Genomic DNA, 23,178 nt, shown 5'->3' on the forward strand with positions numbered 1-23,178 from the left:
GCTGCAACCAATGTAAGGTTCCTTAACTTTATATGTGTTTAATTTATCGTTTTAGAAAGTTCTTATTTAGGATGTTAATAAACATACTTGTGAGTAGATCTAAGATCCTGGTAAAATAATTTCCAACAGAACGCTCTATATGTTCCACGATATAGATACACTATTAATTTCATTGTTATAATCCTAATTTGATTAATGATCCTCTAATAGATGATCTACATTGTATAGGGACTAAATTAGCGTTACATCCTTTCAATGTATTTTATCCTTAAAACACTTAGCTTCGTATAAATGATATTTCAGCAAAATAAAATGAGTACTCAACCATTTATCTCTGTTTAGCCAAGCTCGCTCCCACTCAATTATACTATCATGTTCCCAAAATATATGTATCACCCTGACCGAAAAGTAGACTTAACTAACAATTCAAAGAACATGTACAAAATTATATACTGACAAATCAAAATAATGAATATGGACCAATTATATACTGACACATCACTTTAATGAATACAATTGGCATTTAAGAGAATGGTAGTTACAAAATTAAATAAAAACTAACATTTGATATTTAATATGTTGAAAAAAATGTATGGTATTTAAGTACAAGAAATAAAAAAATATAAAATATTCATGCCGTAAATATCAATATATATATATATATATATAAAGGAAAGCATTAAGGAGTTGAGGTGGCAATTTGTATGAGTTTTTCACCCTCTTCTTTGATTTCTCAATTTCTCAACTTTTCTCCTTTATTTATAATTTTTTATATATTATCAAATAATTAATGTGTCTTTTCATTTCTATAACTTACACTATTATGTACTCTCTATTATTATATCACCTTCTATAACTTACACTATTATATAATCTCTATTATTATCAATTTATATATATATAAAGGAAGGTTTATGAGAGGTGATGTGGCATGTTTAACTTCTTATTATCTCCTATTATCTATTTTTCTCTTTTTCCAATTTTACTAACAATTATGAATTTGTAGAGACCATTATCATGCATAATATATATAATAATATATATAGTGAAACATATATGTAGAGACCATGCAAAAATTATTAATATAAGTTATTTATAATGCATACTAAAAAAATAAAAAAAAAATTATATATAAATTACACACCATCCTATCCTACTATGTGAATGAATATATAATAAAATAATAACTATACATTTATTTGCTATATACACATAAAAAAAATTGTGTATTGTACCAAATTTTTAATTACTAGAACAATAATCTATGTATCTATATATATAAATACATAAAATAAAATTGTTTACGTACAGTGATTTTATTTCCTAATCTTTCATCTCTAATTTTTTCTAATTTTATTATGTTTAAAAGAATACACAAAATTGTCTATGTGGCAACCTATGCATGTAATCTTATTTCCTAATCTTTCATCTTTAATTTTTCTAATTTTATTAAGTTTTTGGGTTGATCAATGCCTCACACTACGTTATTAGAGGGATTTTGATGATAACACACACTATTAATTTATTTAGCTTTCATTTATTACAAATTACAAAACCTTTGGGCTCACAATTTAATAACATATGCAAACGTTTCAATACAATGTAACTTTTTTTTTCTTTAAATGGTATATAATGTTATGTTAAGAGATTTCAAATAACTTTCTAAATTATTAAATATCATTTAGTTGTAAGCTTAATGCATATATACATATCATAAATACCATATGAATTACAAATAACTAAATAATTTTCCAATGAATGAAAGTTAATACAGAAAAATAATTAGCAATGAATTTTAAATTTTAAAAATTTATAATATATGAATATAACATTCAATAACGTAATAGTAAGAGTGATTAAACTTTATGAAACCTTATATATAAATTGAGGCAAAAGGCTGATGTTTTCATGTATAAACATTTTCTTTTTATCTTTCCTATATTTGCAAAATATTTTGAGTGTATTATATTCTATATATGTTCCTATTTTCCTATCTCTGATTCTTTATTTGTATTACTATTATTATTAACATTTTTTTTGTTCTCACTTTTCAGATGTATACTAAACTCAAATGAAGAAATAATGAGGATGATGCTGTATGTCTTTGAAAGCCATTTTCATGTAAGCATTCCTTTTTATTTTCTTATATTAACACCTATATATTGAGTGGCTTTTGTTCTAATGGATACTATTTTTATATTCTTTGATTCTTTATTTGTATTACTATTAATAATAACAGTTCTTCTTTTTGTTCTGATGTATATTATATATATTAAACTTAAATAGAGAATTGTTGATTCTTTAAGGCCGCCTCAAATTTTTTAAAGTTGCTAAGGTAAAATATCTATTTCTATCTTCATATTTGTTTTGGTAGTTAAATGAATGATATGAAACTTAAAAAATTACAGTATTTTTAAACTTATGAAGTTATTGTTTATAAATATTATTTATATACATATATAAGTTAAATTGATTGTTTTCTAAATTTTTTTATGTGATTTTTGAATTGAAAGGGATGTTTTTTTATTATTTTCAAAACTCACATATTTTTGACATAAGGAGAGATATGAGAGTATAAAACTCTGTGGTATTTTACATTGGATAAGGGTAAGAAAAAGTACAATAATTAATATGTCTATATATATAACGAAAATGAATAAATCTCCATCATTTTAGATGTAGTTTCTAATATTAATTTAGCAAATATGGATTATTTAATATCAATTTTCTTTTACTTTGTTTTTATTTCAATCATTGTATTTATTATTATTATTATTTTTATTGTGTTTATTGATTTCCCTTTCTTCTCTAATTTTTTTAACTAACTAATTTAATTTTATCAATTCTCCAATATATATTAATTTTTTATCCTATTTATTATTTTCCTATATAAAAGATAATACCAAACAAAATTTAAGAAATAGTAATAATAAAAAAATTATAATTACATAATTAAAATTTTAGAAAAAAAAAGAAATTTTACATCCTAATTTTTAGAAAGACGAATAAAAGTTGATACAAAATTATCTCTATATTTCAATTTATATATTATATAATTCATTTTTTTTAATCTGTATCTTTATATATATTTATATCTATCTATATATTTATATAAATAATAACACAAATCAAATGATCAAGATGACATCCAATAATTATTTTTGTACTATTTATTTATTTCATTAAATTTAGTTTGTGTTTTCTTTTATAATATTATATATATTGAATAATATGTCTTCTAAGTAATTTTCTTTTCATAAAAGTCACATTATTTTTAAACTATATGAGAGTATATTCATTGGTTATAAGTAAAATATTTATAAATTCATTTCAATTTGTCTAAAAATTAATATATATTTTTTATTTTGTATAGATTATTGAATATTTCACTTTTGCCTTGGTGTTATGTATATATATTTTTTGAATTTGATTAAATTTATATAAATTAATATCTACCATAAAAAATCTATACATTTGATTACTTTTTTCACATTTACTTATAATGTTAGTAATTTTTTTTATTTTATAATTGCATTTAGTATGTATCTTAATTAATTTATGCGTATAGTTAAAAAAATGTGAAACTACAAAGTAAAAGAGACAAATATATCTATTAATTATAATAAAAAAAAGTTTCATATCGATATTATAAATAATAATAGCAAAGAAAAGATTACAAATTATGAATAATAATCTTGAACTAATAAATAATATTTTTGAAATATTTACCTCTCATTCAATAAAAATGTTGAATAATTTACAATGTTTAATTTCTTAATATTAAAATTATTATTTGTATAAATACCAAAACACCAATTATAAAAAAAAAAAATTAAATATATAATATTTAATTATTATTGAAGAAAAATATATGTTATTATTAACAAATTAATTAAGTTTGTTATAATTAAATAAATAAATGATATTTTTAAATTATATAAAAATCATGCCATTATTAATTTTAAACTTATTTAAAAAGAATTAATATTTTTGATAACTTTTAATTATCATCAATAACTTCATGCCAGACACATCCATATTTTTGTTGTATTATAATTAATATTTTTGCTAATTACATATAATTTTTTTTTATATAAATATATATTATAATAATTTTATATTAAATTCATAAATTATTAAACTTAAAATTTTATTCGTATTTAATAAATTAATTTTTTTTAATGTATAATTTTAAAAAAATTATTCAAAACCGCGCAAAGCGCGGATCTATTCCCTAGTCTCTAATAAAAAAAATCAAATGTAATTGACATTAAGGGAGCTGTCATATCATAATGCTCACTATACAAGCACATCACCAAATGCAATGGTTCCAATTAAGATAGAAAAAATGATTTTTATATATTATATAAAAAAAAATTATAAAAACAGGACACATTACAATACACTTGCCAGCCAAAATTCGTACCAAAGCTTTGATAAAGCTAAGTTCATGAGTTCCAGAAACATAATATTGCAAATTTTATATGAAGGGGGAGAAAACGTGAATTTAGGAAGGCTAATTGCAACTAGGATATCTATATTCTTTTGGCTATTTTCCTACTGAGCCAAAGAGTTTAATTGAATCAAATATTCAGTCTTCATCGTCAGAGTTGTTAAATGTAATCTTTTTGGCCTTGGGAGCACCAACAGGAATTTCCTTGAAGTGAGCTCCATAAAGCTTTGACTCCTGTATTTTTCCAAATAATGATTATTATTAATATGCTATGAAAACACTAGGCCTTTTTTTTTTCTTTGCTTTCCTTCTTTTTCATCTATAATAACACAACTAAAAAAGTCAAAGTTCGGCTGATTGAAAGAAAATTATCTGACTTTGAAGAAGAGAGAATATGCACCTTTTTCTTTACGTGAGTGCCGAACTTCAATAGGGAAACTGGTACAATTTGCCCAGCTTCTTTGAGAACATTTACCAGTTCCCCAGCTAGTCCCTGAAATGATTGCAGATTTTTTTTTATAAAAATATTTTGTATCACAGAAGGAATAATTATTCAAGTATTCCTGAAATAATTGAAGTTCTAAGCTAATGTGCAATATGACATATGAATGTCTAAATTGAACGAGTTTGTAAGATGGTCAAAGTACCTTGTTTTGCTGGGTGAAAAAAGTGTGAGCAACACCTTTCTTACCGGCCCGTCCAGTCCGCCCTATGCGATGGACGTAATCTTCTGTTGTCAGAGGAAAGCTATAGTTAATAACTACTTCAACATCTGGAATATCTAATCCACGAGCTGCCACATCTGTTGCTACCTGCATGTACACGATTGAGCTTTGAGACAGAACACATACAGTTACATTATATTGTTGAGCACAAATTTAGTGGATGTCAAAAGATATAAAACTCAGAAGGAAGCCACCAAATTATGTATCGATGTTTCTATCTTCTTAATGCATTTAAATCACAAACCTCTGAAAATTCTAATGTTCACCAAAAACACATAAGATAGTTCTCAAATTGATTGACCCCAACAATAAATCAGAAACAATAGTGAATTAAACTGATGGAAGGTACTAATGATTCATTACAATAAAATGTGAAAGGGGCCACTCAGAGGCTACCTCACACTAGAGTTTTGGGGAAGGAAGAGGGGGTTTAATTCCCCGATGTATCAGAAAAGAAAAAAAATGGAAAAGGAATGAACATAGGGATATGGTTCAAAAGAAATATATTTAACAGAAGATGAGAGAAAAAACTTCAGCTATCAAATTTTTTATAATGGAAGACAACATTCTGTTTATTCAAACATGAGGGGGAAAAAATTCCTGCATATATCTTATTGACATTGCCTTATCATTGTATTGAATGATATCAAACAATAATGCAACATACCATCAATGGACAGGCTCCATTCTTGAATAATGATAGTGCCTTGGTACGTTCAGTCTGTGCTTTGTTTCCATGTATAGAAACAGCCTTCCAACCCCTAGAAACAAAATCTTACATACCATTAGAGACTAACAAGATCATTTACCAACATATTGTACCAATTTCGGAATTATTGACTTGGCCAAATGCATCAAACTTATGTAGTAAATATAAAGAACTTACCCTTTTTGCAGCATATGTTCAACCCGGGTTGCTTCTAGTTTGTACAAGACAAATACCAACACTCTGTTGCTGATAAATTCAGAAAGAAAGAAAAAATGCAAAACTATGAGATCAGAAGGTTATCCGTATAAAATAGTACTTGAGGTCTTCTTCATGAACAAACTAATTATTGTTCGCTGTGATGGGAAACAAAAAGGTAGATTTAATGAAGAGGATGAGGTATCATTAGATTTACAACCTAGAATGCCAGTATGAGGACCAGGTAAGCACACTAAAAACAAAAAATTGAAGACAAGAGCTAGTTCCTTTCATTCATTTGCAATGACAAGAGCATAGATACAAAAGTGATGTAAACTAGAGCAGAGGAAAAAAAAACATATATATATAGGAAAAACCTTTGGGATTTGTGGTATTTCTCCAGCAAAGCAATCAGACGTGCATCACGTGATCGCTCCTCCAGAACCTATTGATATGTAAAGGTGGCACATTAATTCTAGTAGACACTTGGAAAATGCTTCATCAATTACAACATAAGTGTTGAGAATTTATACCTCAACTATCTGCATAACATCATGGTTCGCAGATAAATCCTCTGAACCTATAACAACCTGAGACAATGTTTATTAGTACTTGATAGGGTAATTATTTAATTGTCATTAAAGATATAAAGGGCAACATTCCACACCTTAACCGGATTTGGATCCATGAATTCCTGAGCTAATTGATGAACTTCGAACGGCCATGTAGCACTGAACATCACCATTTGGCGAACTACACCATGACAGTGAAAAACAAAATTAAGAGAGAGATCTATATAAACAAATGAAAATAAGGTTTAATAAAGTAACATATGCAGAATTGTAAAAGCTAAAAGTACTTGGAATTAGAGAAGAATTTCTATGTAAAACGTAAAAGCTAAAAAATATTGATATTAGAAAATATATTATTCAATGTAATATATAATCTCCTACATCCCTCAACAAAAAACTCCAATGGACGAAAAATGCCATATATGTCAGACAAATGATTGATTTAATCTGTAGACAATACCCAGAAAACTTTTCCTTGAAAAGAAGTGGCAATGAAAAATTAAAACCACCATGAGATTAACATACAACCAGTAATATTTTCATAGTCATCAGAAACTTCAATTCATTTACAAGTTGTTCAACAAAGACAGAAATTACAAGTGATTCGTGAAAACTTAAGTGGGAGATAAACATGTTCAATAGTCATCTGACCAACTAGATAACTTGAAAATACAGACATTATATGCCACACACCTGAACATGTCTGGCTCAATATGTAGCGAACTTCTGGTTCAAATCCCATATCGAGCATTCTATCTGCTTCATCAAGGACCTACAGAAAGTAACCGATCATTTTAACTTTCCTTAAAACTAAATACTGCTACAGCTATATTCATTAATCCCCATCAAAATATTATATACAAATAAATCTTTCGCTAAAAAAGCAGACACCATATAACTTAAAACATACTAACAAAATGAAAAGTATAACATAGTGGATCTCCCAGTAATAGTATTAATGGCACCATACTACTAGGAAAACAAACTGCCATTGATAAAATAAAAGACCATCAAAACAATTAGGTGGCTTTTGGTTTGGTGTAATGGAACTGTAATAATAATAGAAATGGTAATGGTAATGGAATGGAATAAGAATGGTAGGGGAAATTGATTATGATGTTTGGTTTATGTTGGAAGAAACATTGGAATAAAAATTATTTTGTTGGGTTTTGTGTGAAAATGTAATAAAATAAATGGTGCATTGACAAAAATATCACTATTTTAATTTGGTAAAGTAAATGTATAAGGGTATTAGAATTATTTTATATTAAATTGATTTTTATACGCTTTATAGATGTAAAGAGTATTACAATATCCAATGTATTAAGGATTACAATGGGAGAAGATTATATTTACAACTAAAATGATAAAGTAAACATAGTAATAGATACTTTCATTCCATTACAAAACCCATTGCAGCACACCAAACATGCCATAGATTGTTTATAATATCAATGAAAGCATAAGATACATGAACACCCAGAGAAACATTTCAGAATGCATAAACTCAAGGGCAACTTATATGAATGTCTTAATATAAGTTTCCACTTACCCCAAAAGTTACGTCCTTAAGACAGCAGAACCCCATCTCAATCAGATCCTTCAAACGACCAGGAGTTCCAATGACAATATCCTGAAAGAGAATAATTTTAATAAATTAAGTTCCAGATATAAGCAAAAAAATTTGCTCTTTCTCTTAAAAATATTACAGATGAACAGCCAAAAGATGCCATCTCTAATGCACAAAGCTTGTGATGGATAGAGAAGATCTCCTTCCAGACAATAAAGAAATTTCAAGAATAAATAAGGATATCCCTGAAAGTTATTTAAATTTTGAAAAACAATATATTCGAGCTGAAAATTACTTAAATTGTTATAAATTCTAGCTTCCATTATTAGAATCAGGAAGAAAAAGAAGATAGGTGTAGCCTTCAATCTACTTTTGTGCACAAAAACCAGATTAAAGCTAAAACTATTTAACAATTGCAGCCAGCCTAGGTCAGCATACAAGTTTATAAGGATACATCTTAAATGATAGTGTGATAAGTCATCTAAAACATGACTATTATCTTCTTAAGATGAAAAGATAAAAGAGCAGCATTTCTTACAACACCAGACTTCAGAGCAGTTATTTGACGTTCTTTGGATGTCCCTCCATACAAGACTACTGAAGTAACACCACAAGGCTTCCCCGCATCACATAAAACATCTGCAATCTGCCACCCACACAAGAAACCAAAAGATCATCAAATTTCAGAAATAAATCTCAACGTATCATGAGAAGAAAGTACAGTTCATGTAGAATTAGCAAAAGAATAATAAGGGAAAGATACTAAAGCTGATGCTGATGCTCGTATCAACTCGAAATCGCAAACAATAAACTTAGCCCAGTATTTACAAAAAGACAAATTCAAAATAGTTCAACTTGACATCATTAAGAGTATCTATACTATCTAAGGATTGAAAATATTCTAACCCAAGATAACTATGCTAAATACTCCGTGCTGAAAGAACATGAAACTGGGTAGCATCAGTGATCTTCCATCATTAGAATCTGTAACTAAACACAAAGCTCAAGCAGCTTTATCTCACCACCAAAAGCTTTTCTTATGCAAAAACTGTTTGGTTTCACTCGAAGATGCAAATAACAATAATAATAAGTGAATACGTTAATTCAACTTCTCTTCAAAGATGCATAAACTCATCACATTCTAATGTACAAACCATGTTATATATCGAAGAAATTTTCTAGCATTAGAACTAAGTACTCACAACGAAACACCATAATATTTATTTAACAAAAAAACATGTATCAGAGCATTATGTCCTATAAATGACTTGTATCAAAGAACACATACTTGCTGAGCTAACTCCCTCGTAGGTGACATTACAAGGCAAAGCGGAGTCCTCCCTCTTAAGAACTTGCCATCCCGCTTCTTCATAATATGCATTATTGCCGGTACCCCAAACGCCAAAGTCTTACCTAAACCGAAAATGACAAAAGATTCACCACACATAACATAAGAAACTCCAAACCAAGAAACCCAATGAAGAAAACTCACCCGACCCAGTTGCAGCAATCCCGATAAAATCTCGACCGTCCAATAGAAAAGGCCATGCCCGAGACTGAATCGGAGAAGGGCTGTCGAAATTCTGGCAGCACTGAAGAACATCACTGGGCAGATTCGCCTCCTTAAAGGATTTCAAAGGAGCGTATTTGGCTTCTTCAGCGTCCTTCCCAGTAACCAAAACAATCTCATCTTTGACCGGAACATTTACTTCACCACCGCCATTAACGATATTTCTCTCTGGCTTCTCCTCCTCTACTTCCGTTTGTTTCTCATTCTCACTTTCATCCACATTCTTATGCTTATTCTTCTTTTTCTTCTTCTTCTTGTTTAACTCCTTGGAATCAGAACCTTCCTGGGATTTAATGTCTTCAAGACTTCTCTTTGGGGCATGGTTATTCTCTTCTTCGATACTATGGTTTTTTAACTTCTTCCTGTTCTTCTTCTCAGCCTTGAGCTCAGGGTCGATGGCGGTTTCACAGGCTTCTACTTCTCTTTGTTTACGACCCATCCCCATGGCTAGAATTGAGTCGAGGTTAGGCTGGGTTGGGCGAGGCGAGGCGAGTTGAGCTTGAGAAATGGCTGATAGGAGGGTTTTTGTTAATTCTATATTTTAGGGTTTTGGGACTTATTTTCATTTTGTTTTCCTTTTGGTCCCTATGTTTTACTCTATTTAGCATTTTAGTCTTCTTTCTTCTTCTTCTTCTTCTTCTTTTTTTTTTTTTTTTTTTTTGAATAAACTTAGCAACTTTATTAATTAGCAATCGTTAATAACAAATAGAAGGCACTTCGTTGGAACAATTCTCTAATTGAAGAACATGACCTGGAGAGAAACAAGAATTCCTGGCTAAAACATGAGCTAGCTTGTTTGCAGATCGTTTGACAAAACACAACTCAACATTATTTGAAGATAAGAGAAGAGTACGAACATCATGAACTAATAGACCAAAAAAGGATGACAGCGTAATTTGGCTATCAGTTTCCAAAATTAATTGTCCCCACAGTCAATCCAGCTTAAAGCTTCTTTTATGCCAACAAATTCATCTATTTCAGGTTGCACTTGCCATTTTGGCATAAAAATCCATGTTATTTTCTCCGTTGCCTCCATTCGTTGATAACTACTCGACGCCATGGACACCCGAACAAACCAAGAACCAAGAACCAGTAACTAACGCCAAAAACCAATAAACCAATACACCAAAACCAATGAGAGAAACTATAGAATCATGTCAAAAGACAAGACTAATGGGAAAACCTAATTAATTTCAACACATGAAATTAAAAATTCTAACCCCATAAAAACACTAATTGGAATTTCAATGATCTTTCTAACAGTACTTAAATCATTGAAAACGGACAAACAAAGAGTGAGATATGACAATTTTATGGGTATTTTTTTGAAATAAAAATTAAAAACTCTTTCTTCTTATTTTAGTCTAATAGATAATGGTTTGTTTTTTTTTTAATAAAAATAATAAGATTTATTAATTAATAAATTTGTTCACGCACTTCAGAGAGGAACAATCCTCCAACTGAAGCACATGACCTGTAGAGAAACAAGAGTCTCTTGCCAAGCAATGAGCCACCTTATTTGCAAATCGTTTTATAGAACACAAATCACCAAAAGATAAAGCCAAAAGCAAATTTTAAACATCTTGAATAATAAGACCAAACTGTGAAGGCATAAAAATACCGCTCTGAATCGCTTGGACATACACCAAGCTATCCGTTTCCAACATGACTCTATCCCACGAATGAGTTGCAATCCAACTCAAAACTTCTTTAATGTCGAGTATCTCAGCAATTTCGGGTTGAACACAACCAATCTCCCCCTTCTTGAATGCTTCTACCATAGCACCATGATGATTCCGAGCTACACAACCCATGTCAAAGCGCCCCACATAAACAAAAAACTAACAAGAACCAACAAGAATCGAACCAGAAAAACTAAAGGGAAAGACTAAAGAACCATGTCAAAAGACAAGACTAATGGAAACTTAATTAGTTCCAACACATAAACACGATCACAGCATATAAAATCAAATTAAGAAAGTACTCCTTATAATTTTAACTCCATAAAAACACTAAATAGAATTAAACTAATAAAAGGGGAATTAATAAGTGAAATAAAAAACTAACGGAAACAAACAGAAACTTTCCAATATCGCAGCAGGTTCTTCGACGTACTGGAGAGAGAAAAAAAATCGCACCAGGAGAGAGAAATTATCGCACCAGTTCACTAGGAGAAAATATCGCACTAGTTCATGTAAATATCTCCTCTCAGTCCATTCACATATTCTAGAGCGATGTGGAGTCTGGTGGCTGATTGGAAGTGATTGATCGCCAATAACAATATAGTGAAAGAAAATTTCTTGTTGCTCTAAAGCATGAAGTAATTGAATAAATTTGGCTAAGTTCTCCACGATCTGCAATTGTGGGTAGCAGAAGAGAATAGGCAATGGCGCGTAGAATGAATAGGAGATCGATGATGAAGAAAGTAGGAGGCAAGTGATAATGGCTTGATTTAGTTTCTATAAACCTTTTAGAATTAAAAAAAAAAAATTCATTTTTTAATTTTAAAGTCGTTTGAAAAAAAAAAAATTATTTTTAAAATTAAATAATTTATATAAGTCTTAATTTACTTACAACAAATCTTTTTTTAAATGATATCCATAATTTAAAAAGTACTTTTTATTCAAAAAAAAATATTATATAAAAGTTATCTAAATGTTAAAATTAAGTTAAAGTTTATACAAATTTTATACTTCTAAGTTTAACAGTCAAACAGTACTAATAAATTTACAGACAAATTCAAATGGTGAAAGATGAAGAAGAAAATATTAAACATTTTTTAGCACTTATTTACTTTAAAAAGAAAATAATGATGTAATTGTTCTAATTAAAACTTTAATAATTAATCCAAAAAATTGGATTAAAATCTCCAAAATTTTATTTCATTTTCTGTCTCAATCTATCGAAAACATATCACACCATTAATGAATTAATATATGCTAACACTAAATATAGAAATAGAAATGAGAATTGGAATAAGATTGGAATGGAATAAAATTTAAAATGCATAAAAAAAATTGATAAAAAAAAATATTAAATTTTTTCAAATCTTGTATTGGAATGGTCTTTCCTTCCATTTCAAAATGAAATAGTCATTTCACCAAAATGATAGAAAGATCATTCCATCGGAATGGTATTCTGATGGTTTTAAATACAACCAAACAAAGGAATGGAATAAAAATTATTTCCTTTCCATTTTATTCTATTTCATTACTTCCAATCAAACGTCACATAACAGAATTAGAATTAGGTTCAGTATCTTCGAAAAACTAAATAGCAGTTCTATAACTATTTTTGATTAAAGACTTGAGTTTGAATATATATATATATATATAATTTTTTTAAGATATTTTGTATTTGGTACTTCATTTTTGATCTAATTGTCAAAAATGACTTGACCATTTAATTTAATGTTTACTTTTAGTCTTATTTTTTGGGTATGTTTCAATACCGTTTTTAACGTGATCTAATATTTTTTTTCCTTTTTCCCTTCTCTTTAACCTAACTCATTTTCTTTCTTTCTTTTTTCTTTCTCTTCTCTCTAAGTTTTAAAAATAATTTCTGGTCACATCGTTACTCAATTGAGCCTAAAAGAAATGTCATTAGGATCTACTCTCCAATGTGAACATTTCAAAATAATTTGGGAAGCATATATTTCTTTTTCTATTTCCCAAAATGAAACCATTTAGTTACTAATATAGTGATTAATTACTGTTTTATAATTTGTTTAAATCTTATTTAACATTTGCTTATCAAGATTTTCGGAAAACGAATTATTTAATATAAGAACTAAGGAAAAACAATCAAAAGAAACAAACCAAAAGAGAACACTTAGAGTTTTTACGTAGTTTGAGCATTAAAGAGCCTTAGTCTACGAGTCAATTTTATTATTTGTTTGTTGGGCTAGAAAAGCCAAAAAGATTACAATGAGTATATTTTCTCTATTCTCTTCTCAAGTTTGTGAGTTAAGAATTTCTAACCCTTTGCATGAAGGATTTGTTGTGTATTTATAGAGTAATAGAGGTTATACTTAGTTACCTTTTTCCCTCTTATGGGGTTTTGCAAATAATACAATACGCTGGACTTATAATAGAAAGCCCAGCCCATGGGGCGACAACTGTATGCGAACTTGGCAGTTTGATCACGGTGATAGTTGTTCATACTATGTCCTTTGATTGTGGGTAATTAATTATGTATTAATTATTTGATCTTCAATTATGTGGTTTCCCTTTTAAGCTTGATACTGTTCTCTGTCCGAGATCTATGAAAAGTAATTTCCTAATTTTGCATGGATTGGAAAAAGGAAAACTATAATTTACTTCTAGGAACACGCTGGCAAACCCTTTTGACTACACAGAGCTAGAAGTCCTCTGAATGCAGGTTATACTTGGCGGAGACTCACCTGGATGAGAAACATGATTACCTTCCGAGAGGTTTAACTAATATTGGGCTTAGTCCAATCCTTGTCATTGTTAGCCCACTGATGGGCTTTAATTATTTGTCATGTGTCCACGTGTCTCTTGTCGGAAACACGGATAATATTTATGCCCCAAGCTTCTAGAATGTTGCGATTTTGTGGAAGCTTGCTTCAGTCTTCATGGGTGGACAGGTGGAGGCTAAAGGTGAAACCTTTATTGTTTTTCAAATTAAATTGATTATAGGAGACAATTTTTATTTAATTGCTTTTTTAGGATCTAACGTGGCAGTGCTTCTTTGGCTCGTGAGGTATTTGTTTGATTGATGAAGTGTGCACGAAAACTCAAACGTGTTGAAGGCTATTTACTCCTGCATGAGCTTCGAATAGAATAACATCATGTGATTTTTGCCTCAGTTCCAAAGAATGTATTAAATGCTTGTTGGAGAATTCCCTTAGCCGTTAGATCAATTTTATATTTTTAGAGGATCTATCCCATTCGTGGATTGAAAATTTACACGAATCGTGTTTGGCAACTATAAATACTTCCAAATGCCAGACTTCATATTTTTTCCTAGATTTTGAATTTTCTTGTCTTTAAACGTAAAGTCTCCTAGAGTAAAACTCAATCTAAAATAAAACTTAAGCTAAATCACTATAGAGCACGATATTGAATTTTGCATTATTCTTCTTTTAAAAATTAGGGCTCAAGAATATCCAAACATTTCACCCCCAGTGATACAATTCTAACACTAGAAGAGATTTCTACCCTGGATTTCAATTTCGAGATCGACTCTTTTTTCGACTGCACCAACGCCATTATAGTAAGGTTTGACTGTTTGGACCAACCTGTTGTGGAGAGAGTCTCCCTAAGGCCCTCAATTGACATCAGCGTGTGTTCTCCCATGTCACACCTTTGTTCAAGTTTAGAGTCGTCGTCTAATTCTTCACTGGGTAAATTTTCCTCGTTAATTTTTGAATCATGTTGCATGTTCAGGATATAAGGCTTTGGCCCAATTTATCTATTGTTTGTGAATTAGGATTTTAGGCTTGTAACCGGGATATTGTTGTTGTAGGCCACAGAATATTTTCAATAGCTTCTTGGGTAGCCCTGGGAATCGGTAGAAGTCGAGTTCTTTTATTGCATTATTTTGAAAAATAATATTTTGCTACTAAAATGCTAGCAAAATTTTCATTCCATTATCTGGAACCCTCATAATTTTGAACAAATGATCCCTGAGGATTTTATTTATGGGTAGTGAATCGGGTGGGGACCTCTTCGAAGCTGTTATAGGGGAGGATTTCCCTTCGCCCTTGCTATTGGGTAAGTAACTGCTTGGAACCTTCTCTTTCAACTTTCATAATTTCTAGAAGAACTCGGAGGTGAGTAGCAAAAATTGACAAAGAAGTTGAAGAGGTGGAGCAGGCTCCTGCCACTAAATATTGTTGAATTCATCTCCCTAGGAGATGGATCAATGTAAAAATAAGTTCTGGACTTACGACAACCTCTGGAAATATGAGACCTAGAGAGAGATGGAAAGTGTAACGCCCTACTTTCTTCGGCACGCTACATGATTTTCTAATTACTATGCTCACCTTTGCTAATAAATTTTTTTCTCAAAAATTGTGTCAAATTTAAACTTTTGATTAAACTTTAAACTTTTATAAATATATAACCGTTCATAAAAGTCGGGATCCCATCTTAAAAGTTTACAACAAACTCCAAAATATATTTTATAAACATGTCACTCTGTGACTACACAATAAAGGCCTAAGTCGTCCCGAGACCGAACTCTCCAAGTCTAACCATCTTGATATGTACAATCATCCTCAAGCCCTGGACTCACTGGTGCTCAGCCTTTACCTTTCCTTTACCTACACATGTAAATAATATCTGTGAGTCGACAGACTCAGTGAGAAAAGCACAAACATATAACATAATACCAACTTGTATTTAGGCGCCCATACACCTATTTACAAGGTTTCAAATGATCAAGAATGTTCTTAACAAAAGTACGATCCCTGTACCACATGCACTAAGTACTTGTCTCGTACTAGTGTTGTGTTGGGCTTTGTGCCCTAAATAAAATTCTCTTTCAATGTAATCTTTTCTATTCAATTATCAATAAAGAATCAGATTTATTTTCATTACTTATTCAGTATATTTTTGGTTCATGTGATCATTTATATGTTTATTTGATTTAGAAATTCATCCAAATCCTTATCACATTGATATTCTTATTTATTGTGTCATCAGCACAGTGGAAAGTAATCAAGATTGTGTGATTAAATGTATTCCTATGATTTATCAGTACACAGTGTTTAGTTGATATGATAATCTGCAACGTAGATTATATTAAATGTATTCCTATGATTTATCATGATTATATTTAATGTATAAATTTTATTAAGTCAAGAACACATATATATATTTATTCATGATTATAGTGTTGTTAACACAGTGGAATATAATCATGATTATATGTTTAAAAGTTTAATTCCCATGATTTGTCAGTTCACTGGATTTAGACTAACATGATAATCGACGATAAAGTATACTTACACCTTGGATAAGTGTTATTCCAGGATATGGGCAAAGTTTACCAGTATCGGATGTATGGAGTATACATTGTAATGGACTGATATTGATATTGAATAAGATATCATAAACTTACTGTTATATCTTTCTAAGTCAATATCATTGCTTGATCTTAGGTCTATGGATCTTAATTCTGATATGGTTAGGTTTAACTTAGTTGTATTATAAGATGTTCGTGGAAGCTAATCAATTTCTGGCAGATATTTACATCTTGGGAACATGGTAGTTCAATTGAGTGAGAGTGTTGATCATATACATGACATCTATAGCTTCTATAAGTATTTAGAAGTAAAACGATAACTTCCTTCAAGCTTAGCTGAATAGAGATAAATGATTGAGATCTCATTTTAGTAATTATATTAGTTTACTGAAATGTCATTTATAGGTAGCTAAGTGTTTAAGGATAAAATACATTAAAGTAGGGCTGAACATTTAGACCCGCAAACCCGAAAACCCGGCAACCCGCCCCGACCCGCTGCCGAAATAAGCCGAAAAATTAAAAACCCGTGTGGTCGGGTCGGGTCCAACCCGAAAATGCTACACACGGGTGTCGGGTTCGGGTTTTAATAAAATGCAAATATTAATTTGGGTGTTAATCCGAAACCCGAAAATTAGGCACAATCGCATAGATTTTCGTAATAGGAAAGCTGAAGGTACAGTTTTTTCATTTATTATGAAATAAAAATGTGTAAGAGAGGCTATCTATCTTCACCTTTGTAACTGTGTCACCTACAAAAGTATGTCATAATCATCATGCACGTGGGTATAAAAATAGCTACTGAACAAAGTTCAAGTCATTTTTCTTGGGAAACTAAGTTTTCTTTTAAAAAACCAAATAAACATACCTGAGCGTATTGGAGTATATAAATATACTAGCAAAAAACTATGTGCGAGGCACGTATACTAAATTTTATGCTAGGTTTTTTCTATGTTATTTGAAAGTGAGATTATTATTAAATACTGAATGCAATATATTAGTGTTTAAGAAAGCTTAATGATTTAAATATGTTCTTAAGTTAATCCAAAAATAAACTAAAAATATTATAGTGTTTAAGAAAGCTTAGTGTTTGCAATATATTAGTATATTTCATTAGTTGAGCAGCATTACACGAAAATATTTTTTCCACAATATCTGCGAACATGACAGCAGATAGGCTCTTTGTATTGTCATCAAGTTCAACATATGCTATAGCACTGTAAAATGCATAATAAGATTGTTAGTATATTTTTTTTTTATTTTAACTTAATTTCAATAACATCATATGTTTTTTGTAATATACCGTAGTGTAGGAAATCCTTCTTGGCCACATGTTGGCTTGTCACATATGATTTTTTCATCGCAATTGTATAAATCTATTTTTTTATGACATGCGTCACATGACATGTAATAAAAATTCTGGAGAGTATCAGTTATTTTTATTGCCGCCTCAATCCAAAAATATTTTTTCTACATCCAAATCAAATGGTGTTAATAATAGTAAGATATTGAAACGAAAGTTTTATAAAGTAAATATTATAGTAGTTTTTACCTCATTCAGTTGCAGATTTTTCGTCAACTCTGAAATTTGGATGTTAGTCACTATTTCGTGTAATCCAACAAAAGATTTTGGAGAAGATTCATATGTCAAGCAGTTTTCTACTGCGTTTTTAATTTCTGTTTCGTTACTCTCCGCCCTTAAAATAGAGTAAGTATTATTATAAATATAGTATACAAAAATTTAATTTTTTTTGTAAAATGTGTAGCTATAATAGTATGTGTATTTGATTTTATGAGTATTACCATTCCTTCAGTGCTTCTGCCTCTGGGAGTTGAGGATTGATTTTGAAGGTACTCGTGTCGCGTGACGATAGAGACAGCCCTAAATCAAAATGTATGTGTTAATTGAATTTTTGAATTTTTGCTTTTAAATATCAGTAGTTTAATTAATGCAATAACCTCTCTTGGTTTGAACAATTAGTTTTGATCCCAATATTATGGGTCTGTCTTCGATTACTTCTGCTATTTGTAAGCATTCATCGTGGACTTTATGCCCCCACATCGTCAAACATACTGGTTTGAAACTACAACTTTGTAAAGAAAAAAAAATGTATTAGCATAAATTTTGTTAAATAGTATTTAATATATCGCAATAAAAATGAACACAAGGGTGTATTTATAGTGGTAGATTAAATGTATAGTTTACCTTTCATCAATTAAATATATCTCTTGAATTGTATGTAGTTCATAGGGAGTGTTGACTTCTTTTGGTGGGTTCATTTTGAGAGCAATAGCCAAAATATCTAATAAATTGAAATATTAAATAGTTAGTCAATGAGGAATATATATTTATGAAAATCAAATTGTAAATACCTATTGGTTTGCTGAATTCTTTAGGTGTATGCAGGTTGCTAAACGGAATGAAATCATAGTTTGGTGTTGATACCTGGTTGTCTTCTGTTTGGATTTCTTCGATTTCTGTTCTTGAGTTCACTGTCCAAGAATATTTGTAGTCTTGCTTTTTATCGAAAGGTGGGGCTGTTTTTTTTTACATAGGCGTTGCTGATGTAGTAAGTGTGGAACACTTCCAAAGTGTTTTCTCTAGCATCAATTTCAGTGCCAAATATTATTGCTTCAACATCATTACCCTGTGTTCATTTTTAAGGAAAAAAATATATTTATGAAATAATAATCTGTTGCAGCGTGTTTATAGTCAGAATTCGGAAAATATAGCATTTATTAGTAGAGTATTGACAATTTTAACGGTAAATAAACTAATTGTATACATTTTTATCTGCTAACATAAGCTTTTGATATTTGAGTGGTGAACTCTTGCTTGTCCGCTTTCCAGATTTTTCTAACACTCTCATTTCAATCTTCCAACTTTCTGTAGTTGGAGTGATGTCCTTAATTGTTGTGTATATTGTAGCCATTTATTCACCTGTTTTCAAATAAAACAATAGATAGACAAAATAAAAAATATAGTAATGATTACGTAATCAATAAAAAGAGCCATAAAATGTAATCAATATCTTATTAATTATAATAATGCTGATTATCAATTAATATCTAAGATCAATAATTCAATTTTAAATCATTAATAATAACAATGACTAAATATCTAGAAAAATATATAGAGAATATATAAAGAATCACGTAAAGAAACATCAATTAAAATATAATGAAAGGGAAGTGAGAAGTAGATTTGGCTTAATTTTATTAGGCTAAAAGGGAACTAATTAAGGCTAAAGTTTCACATTAATAAAAGAAATAGAAATTATAGAGATACATAAAAAAAATTGATTAACAATTAATTAATTATAAAACAAAATATGTAGTGAATCAATAAATGTGAACTCAGACTAAATAAATGTGAAAACACAATTTAAGGTATTGTTATATTTAGTTTTTGTTTTAGGTAATGTCTTTCTTCGAAAAAAAAAGGTAATGTATTTTTGTAGAACCAATACAATTTAAAGTATTGTATATTTGTAATACCAATACAATTTATACAAATTAGATAACCTTTTCTTTTTCTCTTCGAAAACAATACGAAGAAGAAGAAGAAGCAAATTAATGATTTTCCTTTCATTTTTTTTTTATACTTGTCTCTATAGAAGTCGTAATATGAACCGAGCTGTTAGTTTTGATATATATACCTGATCTTTCTATTCTATGGCATATTAAGATTTTTTTTATTTTTTTGTTCTTTATTTATTTTTTTTTTGGGTTAAATATTTGAAAAATATTAAGTGTGAAAATATCTTGAATTTTTAAAAAATTTAAAATTCATATTAGTTTTTTTTTTAATGTGATTTGAATAAGTGAAATATTTTATGATATTTGAATAGTGAGACACTATAGACTATTTTTTTTTAGTTTTTAATATTAAAATATTGTGTTTATGATTAAATTTTTATATTTATATAAATATTATAATGTGAGATAATTTAATAAATTAGTATAGTAATAAAGAATATTTTTTATTGTAAATTTTAGTATTGTGATTAGAATATAAGAAAAAATTAATGTTAAAATTATATATTTTTTAGTATTATTTTGATACTATATTTTAATTTGACTATTGGAGTTGCCCTTATATTAATTGTATACAATATCCGAATAAAACTTTCACTGTCACCATAATATGAATTGACCTTTAAAGAGGTACGATTGAGACAATAATCAATCTCAAAAATCATGAGGTTTTTTAAAGAAGTAAAAAAAACAATGAATTAACCTTTGTGTTTTCTTTTTAAATGGGTTGTGATTCTCGAATATTTAATATCAGTTCAAATATCAATTCAAATATTAATAGGATTTGTTTTATTATTATTTTATTATATATAAATAATATTTTATTAAATAAAAATAAAAAATCACCCATGAATTTCTCATAAACCAAGAATTTTAGTTATATAGGCACACTTTATATAGAATAGATATATAACACCTTGGGAAACTAAGTTTGTTTTACTATTTATTTTTTAAATAATATTTTCATTAAAATAAAATAACACCTTGGGAAACGAAGCATTTAAAGTCTACAGACCAAACAGTGAGATTATTCATCTTCCTCTCTCGTCTAAGTCCATTGGGAAACTAAGTTTGTTTTACTATTTATTTTTTAAATAATATTTTCATTAAAATAAAAATAAAAATGTTATTATAATATTATTTGTACTTTTTTTTGTTCTTTGACATTGGTAGTGGTTCATATATGTACTTTTCATTGACAGTGAAATGACACCAAACCATAGAAGTTTTTTATGCAAATATTGATTCGGGTATTAATCCGAACCCGACCATAGTAAACCCGCCATACCCGACCCGAAATCCGATGGACCCGACCACCCGAAAATTGGGTTCGGTTACACATTTTAAACACCCAAAATCCGAAAGCCCAAACCCGACCATCCGAAAACCCGAATACCCGACCCGTGTGCAGCCCTACATTAAAGGGTAGAATGGTAAATTTTTCCCTATTCAGTGTAGATCATCTATAAATGATCTTTGACTGTTAGGATTGTAACAATGAATAATCATAATGTATCTATATCTTGGTATATATAAAGCGTTCTATATAATTGAGAGTGCAATTCGATACTGAATCTATAGTGGCGCAAGGAGGAATTAATAGGTTAGGGAATTTACTTAGTAAATTCTAGATATACTTATTAGAAGCTCGGTTATGTAGGCCCATGGTCCCCTCACTAGTTGTGATAATACTGCTTGCTGACTCAGTTAATTGGTTTTTAATTAATCAATTATAATTCTAAAATGTGTCTCATTTATGAATTTTCACTAAGCAAGAGCTTAATTGTGAAGAAAAGAGGTTTTGGGGTTAATTTATTAATTAAGAGACTTTGTATGGTCTAATTAATAAATAATATAAATAGTAATTTTATTTGATAATTAATTATAATTATTACACTACTACAAATAACCCTTTCTATGTCTCTTTTTCATGTCCAACAAAAAGTGTTGGACATGGAATTTTTTTTCTTCAGAAATTTCATGTCCAACATTAATGGACTAGAGAAAAAAACATAGTATGTCCAATATTAATGGACTAGAAAAATATGTTAGGACATAATAAGTTAAAAATTAAAAGAGCTTTTTTTTTTCCAAGAGAGGGATGTGTCCATTTGGGCTGGAGGTGGCATATGATTTTCTTTCAGCACAGGTGGACGTGAATTTTGCCTCACATCCAGCCAAATAGATGTTGGGCCTCAAATATAAACTAAGACAAAGAATGAACACCTCATTCCTCACAAAAATATTGAGCGGGTCACTCAAATTTTTGGGATATTGGTGGCTAAACTACCTGAACTTTACGGTTTGTAACACTTAACCACAAAAACTGAATTTTTGGCGGCTAAACTACCTAAACCCTGGTTTCATTTTGCTTTGCACACCTTCGTCCAAAAATCACAGTTAAGTGCCACGGTGGACTGTCCACGTGTACACTTGTACACGTGGCAAATTTTTAGTGGTCCACGTAATATTAGTTTTAAAAAATAATTATAAATATTTAAAAAAATTAAAAATCGGATTTTTTTTTTCTTTTTTACTTTTTTTTTTAATTTAAAAAAATTAAAAAATTAATTTTTTTTTCTTTTTCTTCTTCTTCTTCTTCTTCTTCTTCTTCTTCTTCTTCTTCTTTCTTCTTCCTTCTTCTTTTTCTGCCGACCCTCAGCTCCCCACCATCAAAATCCACTACCCACCCTCTCCTCGTCACCACTCCTCTGGAGGTTCGGCTGCCACCCCAACTCCCACTGCTGGAGCCCGCCGTCGAATCGGCGCTCTCGTCTCAGCATTTAAACCATGACCATCCATGAGAGAATCAATGATTTCTCTTTTGGAAATGTAGAGTGACTTGAGAATTATGGCT

The 23,178-nt window shown here is 29.6% G+C and overlaps 1 protein-coding gene across 1 annotated transcript; it reads right to left on the reverse strand.

Annotated features, from left to right (window-relative positions):
• Nucleotides 1-4,334: 4,334 nt before the first annotated feature.
• LOC115716314 (DEAD-box ATP-dependent RNA helicase 5) lies at nt 4,335-10,388 on the reverse strand. The gene is made up of 13 exons (XM_030645074.2): nt 9,717-10,388; nt 9,513-9,637; nt 8,763-8,870; nt 8,207-8,287; nt 7,348-7,426; nt 6,750-6,835; nt 6,616-6,672; nt 6,460-6,527; nt 6,065-6,133; nt 5,846-5,939; nt 5,101-5,265; nt 4,854-4,946; nt 4,335-4,687 (listed from the first exon to the last, which is right to left on the reverse strand). Exons 1-13 carry the CDS (start codon nt 10,237-10,239, stop codon nt 4,592-4,594), a joined length of 1,644 nt encoding a protein of 547 aa, XP_030500934.2. The 5' UTR covers nt 10,240-10,388; the 3' UTR covers nt 4,335-4,591.
• Between the last annotated feature and the right edge of the window lie 12,790 nt (nt 10,389-23,178).

Source organism: Cannabis sativa, chromosome 5, assembly GCF_029168945.1.
Source record: "Cannabis sativa cultivar Pink pepper isolate KNU-18-1 chromosome 5, ASM2916894v1, whole genome shotgun sequence".
Lineage (NCBI taxonomy): Eukaryota > Viridiplantae > Streptophyta > Magnoliopsida > Rosales > Cannabaceae > Cannabis > Cannabis sativa.